The sequence below is a fragment of the Arachis duranensis genome, chromosome 8, assembly GCF_000817695.3.
Source record: "Arachis duranensis cultivar V14167 chromosome 8, aradu.V14167.gnm2.J7QH, whole genome shotgun sequence".
Taxonomy (NCBI): domain Eukaryota; kingdom Viridiplantae; phylum Streptophyta; class Magnoliopsida; order Fabales; family Fabaceae; genus Arachis; species Arachis duranensis.
Window position 1 is genome coordinate 43786713 of NC_029779.3, and position 6176 is coordinate 43792888.

At 26.6% G+C, this 6176-nt stretch overlaps 1 protein-coding gene across 1 annotated transcript in view; it reads left to right on the top strand.

The window, feature by feature from the left end:
• Positions 1-4522: 4522 nt before the first annotated feature.
• LOC127741282 (tobamovirus multiplication protein 2A-like) overlaps positions 4523-6176 on the top strand; it is an 18421-nt gene continuing 16767 nt past the window's right edge. The window contains exons 1-3 of the mRNA XM_052253421.1: positions 4523-4752; positions 5139-5199; positions 5573-5653. Of these exons, the coding sequence (XP_052109381.1) occupies positions 4523-4752; positions 5139-5199; positions 5573-5653 (372 nt within the window). The remainder of the gene's footprint in view (positions 4753-5138; positions 5200-5572; positions 5654-6176) is intronic.

The following is a 6176-nucleotide window of genomic DNA, read 5'->3' on the forward strand; positions in this document are numbered from 1 at the left end:
TTCTATAATATTTTTTAATCTTCTACAAATTTCAATTTGCTCCACTTATAATTTATAGTTTTTTTTTTATTGACTTCAAACTAAAAAGAGAGATTTATTTGAGAAAAAATAAAAAAATTATGTTATATTAATTTTTTATTAATTTAAATTTTTTTGATAAATAGTTTCACCATAATAATTACTTCATGAAACTCTGACTAGTCATAATTAGATGAACATTATCTACCAATTTATTTTCTCAAAGTTGCTAGAAAGTAGAAACATCAAGAATATGATAAGGTTATAATGCTTAAAAGGCTAACATTAATTGATATTCTATAGTTGGACAAAATTCTTGAGAAAAACAATTAAAAATAAAATAATAATTTAAAAGAGTTCTATTTATTTGTTCTACAACACTATTTTGTTGAGATGTATATGCAACTGTCAATTGTCCCTGAATATCCTCGTGTTTGCAAAATGCAATGAAATCACCATCAATGTATTCTCTTTCATTGTCTGTCCTTAAATACTTTATTTTCTTTTCAGTTTCAAATTCTATTCGTACTTTAAACTCCTTCAATATTGAAAATACATCTGACTTTTTCTTAATGGAGAATACTCACAGTCTTCATGAGTAATCATCTATGAAGAAGACAAAATATTTTACTCCTCTTAGTGATAATTCTGGTGATTCTCAAACATCAGAGTGAATCGAGTCTAGTATGTGCTTGCTTTTAGCGGTTAATCTTTCAAACTTCAATCTATATTGCTTACTTGTTACACAGTGCTTACAAAAAGATAGATTCACCATTTTGAGTCCTAGAAGGAGATTATGTTCTGCAAGAACCTATAAACCATGTTCTAACACGTAACCTAATTTGCGATGCCATATTATTGTTATCGCTTCTTGGTCTGTAGATGAAATTGAGGCTTCTGCGTCTCGAATTGTATCTCTAGAAAGCAAGTATAGATTGATTGTTAGCCGTTTTGCCTTCATGATCACACAAGCACCACACTTTCAATATTAATCTTGTACCCTTGAGAATTCAATAGCCTAATAGATAATAAATTTTTTCTCAGGCCATTCACATGTCTTACACCTTGAACTATATGGATGAAACTATCAAAATCTTAATTTTAATGGTACCAATTCTCACAATTTTTAAGGCATGATCATCTCCTATGAGTACAGATCCTTTTGAAACAGGTTTATAAGTGCTAAACCACTCATGATGTGGAGTCATGTGATATATTATTGCACAATCCAAACTAGCTAGTAATTCATTGTCTTCATGACCAATTGCACCTTTGATGCACAAGACATTTCCATTATCAAAGGTGTTTGTAATACAACCATGTAAGGTAGTTGCATTAACAGTTTTTTTTTTTTACTCTTCTTGTTAAGTCAACAATCCTTTTTCAAGTGCCTGTCTTGCCACAATTGTAACAAGTAAGGTTCTTCTTTTGAGATTTTGATCTACCACGACTTTAACTCCCACTAGAACCACGTTCTGTTGATCTTCCTCTCATCACCGACAAAGCTTTTGCTTGCTTTGAACTTTCCGTTCGATCATCTTTATTTTTTGCGCCTGCTTTCTTCTTTAAGAATAGTAGCAGCAACATCGTCAAATCAGAGTTGATCAGCAATATTATTATTTGTGATATTGATGATAAGTTGATCATACGAGTATGATAAATTTTGGAGAAGAAGTTCAGCACGTTCATTCTCTACAATTTGACACTCCATGGTTGTCAATCGTGAAATTACAGTATTAAGATTGTTGATGTGATCCGTCATCGATGTGGATTCACTCTTACGAAAAGTATAAAGCCTCATTTTCATGAATATCCTGTTGTGAAGTGACTTTACCTCGTACAATTTAGTGAGTGACTCCCAAATCTCCTTTGCTATCTATTCCTTCGAGAAGCTTGATAATACCGAATTTGCCATAGTCAAGTGTAAATTGGCAGCAGCATTTTCGTCCATCTCTTTCCACTTGTTATCAGGAGTGCTGGTAGGCCTGCCTTCTATTGCTTATAAACAATTCTACTTTTTCAAAATTGCCTTGATCTTTAGTTTCTAAAGGAAAAAGTTATTCCCATTAAATTTCTCGATCTTAAATTTTATTGCCATGATTCTGACATCAACTGCCCCTTTGCAGCGAAAGATTAAGAACCAGGCTCTGATACTACTATTAGGTACTAGAATTAATAAGGACAAAATAACACAATTAAAATTTACAGACGAGAAATAGATGGAACTAGACAAGAATTTAGACAATAGTAAAAATAATATGACAAAATGGTAAAATTACAATCTCTCACAATACATAAAGAAGTCTATAATACTCTCTTACATATTATGAAAATTCATGCAAAGGATTACACATATGAAAAACCTTACTACTTTTCTTTCTAAGTTTCACTAACTAATTCTATACAAAACATGACATACATTAGCAAATGGCTTAACTCCCTATATATAGTATTTTGTAAAGGTGCATTTAGTTTACAAGTTGATTAAGTTGTGTACAAATTGTACATTATAAACCTCTTGCACAAATTGCACAAGTGTATATACTAGAGTTTTTTTCACATTCATCTTTATCAAGTTGTATAACAAGTTAATAAATATCAACTTAATCTTATAACTCATTCTTTGAATTAGTCAAAGATTGCAACTAAGTTAGCTTATCTTCAATTTATAATTTTTTACTAGAATTTTAACGATGCAAGTTGGACAACTTACAAAGTAGTTTTATGAGTTTTCAACTTGATAAATACATACTTAATTTTAGACCAAGTTTAAATTTTATAATGTTCCTTAATCTTCTACAAACTTCAACTTATTCTCCTTATAATTTATAGTCTTTTTTTGTTAACTTCAAAAAAAAAAAATTTACTTCTTCTTTTCACATCAAGAACTATTAGAAAAGTACAAGAAGCTTGGTAATTTCATTCAAGCACATGGAACTCAAAATCAAGTGCCTTATCATTAAGTTTGAGGAGATTTTCAATTTGTGGTCGAAGAAACTTCTATCACAAAAAAAAACCTGTAAATTTTGATAAAGGTAGTAGAATTATATCTCCACGTATCTGAAAAGAAAAAAAATTCTTGCTAAAAAAATATTTATTTTCACAAATTTCAAAAAAATTTCTTAAATATTTATCAATTTGCCAAAAATAATAATCTTTTTCGAATTTCATGATGATTACTGTACTGTTAATCTTGTTTGAAAATTTTTAATCTATTACAACTTGTTACAAGAATTAAAACAGGATAAAGTGATAATGCAACAGAGTATATAACTTTATCTAAGTTATTGTAGAAAATCAGTGTGATTTGGAGATTTTCTTATCCATATGAGTACCATCAGATAGAATAATGATATTGCAGATTGCAAATACATACATATATTGTTGAAACAAGTCTCACATTATTAATTTGAAGACACATCAATAATGAAAATTGAACCCCTTTTACTTAATCACATTCTCCAAATTGCACGTTAGAAAAGATATTATAACTTATTGGCCCCGTTATGAATTATTAGCTTTTTCCTAAATGTAAATTAAAATTGAAAATGATTATAAATTCTAATTTATTCTTTTAATTATTTTCTTAATTTTTAAATAAAATTATTTGAATTTTTATTTTTTTTATTCTTCAAAAATAATATATATATTTAAATTTTTACTCGTTTAAATATTTGAAGTATGATAATAAAATAAAGTAAATTAATTAATGAGGGATATGTTAGATAAGTTTAAACTAAATCAGCAATAGTTAGAGATATAATTATTTATATTATCTTCTCTTAACAGTTTAAATTTTTGAGATGAGTAGTTTCATAATATAGTATTAGAATTCTCTGTCCAAAAAGTTTAAAGTTTGATCTTGATAAATCTCAAAAATAAAAAAAATAATATAGACAAATTAAAAAGAAAAAAAATCTGTGAAAAAATCAAACAAATTTAAAAGGAGGCACTTGTTTGAGAAAAAATAAAAAATATTAAAAATATAATTATTTATATTGTATTAATTTTTTTAACAATTCAAATTTTTGAGATAAATAATTTCATTATAATAATTACTATATGAAACTCTGACTAGTCATAATTAGATGAACATTATCTACCAAGTTATTTTCTCAAAGTTGCTAGAAAGTAGAAACATCAAGAATATGATAAGGTTATAATGCTTAAAAGGCTAACATTAATTGATATTCTATAGTTGGACAAAATTTTTGAGAAAAACAATTAAAATATTTACATGAAAGAAATATTCGGAATCCATTCACTTATAGCTAGTATGTTCTCTACAACACACAAAGAAACAGCTAATTTTCTTTCAATGCAAAATTTGTTCTCTCATTTGGTCATTTTTTCTTGTGCATAAAAACCATGATGAAGATAGATTGATTTCAATCACTTTATATTTGTGTTACAATCGCAAGCCACAAAATCAAAGGAAACACAAAAACTAGGAATTGAATATCCCTACTTTATTTTATTTTATCTTATCCTCTAGAAAATTCTAATGGCTAGTAAACCTTTTGTGGAGTCAATTTTACAGTTAATCAACACATTCTTCATCATATGTGGATTATGGACATTGGGTTATGGAATAATTTGTTTATTGAAGTGGAAGCAAAACCCATTGAAGGATCCAATTCCTAATAGCAATAATGCCAAATTGATGATTGTTCATCGCCTATTGCTTTCTGTTGAACTTTCAAAACCCTCTTTTCATTTACTTCCTAAGGCTTGGTAAGCACCTTATAATTACCTTTTATTATTATTATTATTGTTCTACTTGTTGTTACTCAAATCTATATATGCTAGTGTTTTTTTAATTGGATTATTATATTTAGAGGAGTGATTTTGTCATTCTCAAATTTCATAATGTTACTCTTGTGTGATTTTACTAAATTATCCTTTATATTTATATTTTACGGTGGTAGAAAAAAAAATCAATTGTAAGGATAATTTCAGAAGTCATTTTACTGTGTAAATGATAATCTAAAAAATACATTGGATATTGAATGACTTGGTCTAAATCTATTAAAATTAAATGTAAAAATATTAACGTTTGGTATTTGTTCACTATGTGGTTGTTCTTTTCTTCTTCTTTTTTTTTAATTTTTTTATTTCAGGTTTATCTACCTCCTAATCGGAATTGGTGGAATACTCCTCATTATCTCTTGTAGTGGATTTGTTGGAATAGCATCAAGAACCCCCTGTTGTTTAATTTTTGTATCCTAAAATTCAGGATTAACATAATCTTAAAAGTACAAAGATCAGAGTGCACAATTCATCATCCATTCATTATTATTACCATCCAATTTAATTTCTGATCAGATTTAACTATAAAGAATACAAACTTGTAACTTTAAATTCAATTATTCCTTGGATTCTATTTGTTTATTGTATGTTTGTTTTTTCATGATTAATTATCATGTGAAATTTAATTTTCAATTTAAATGAGTCAATTTTGTTTTTCTTGTTATGAATTTTCTTAACATTTTTTCCATTAATGAAATATTTATTTGCTTTATGGTCCCTCCTTAATTAATACATTTTTATGTAGTATTGTGTGTTCTTGGCTCTACTTGTCATAGTTGAGCTGTGGAGTGCAGCTTTCATATTCTTCACACACAATTGGGAAAAGGTGATTAACATATGATTTAATTATTTTGTTGATTTTTGTAATTTTATCAAATTTTTAATTAAATTTTTATACTTTTTTATTTTCAATTAGATTTTTACATTATTTTTAATTTTATAATAATTAAGTCATTTTTATGTCAAAAATGTTAAAATTAACAAAATATTTCTCTCAAAATACATGCGATAAAAAATTTAATTAAGTTTTTAATTATGAAAACTTTTAATTTGTGAAAAAATATTTATTTAATTCTAACATTTTTTACAATAAAAAAAATTTAATTATAAAATTAAAAGCAGTGTAGAGATTTAATTAAAAAAATATTATGACCTAACTAAAACTTTAATAAAATTATAAAGATCAACAGAATAATTAAACCTAATTTCTATAGGTTTGTCAACAAACTAACGAATCCAATTAAATAAAAATATATTTTCTGGTCATATGAGTTTTACCAACTTGGCCATAGTATAATAATATTCTAGATTTTCAATTTTTTTTCTTTACTTTTTGCTTTTTTGTTGTT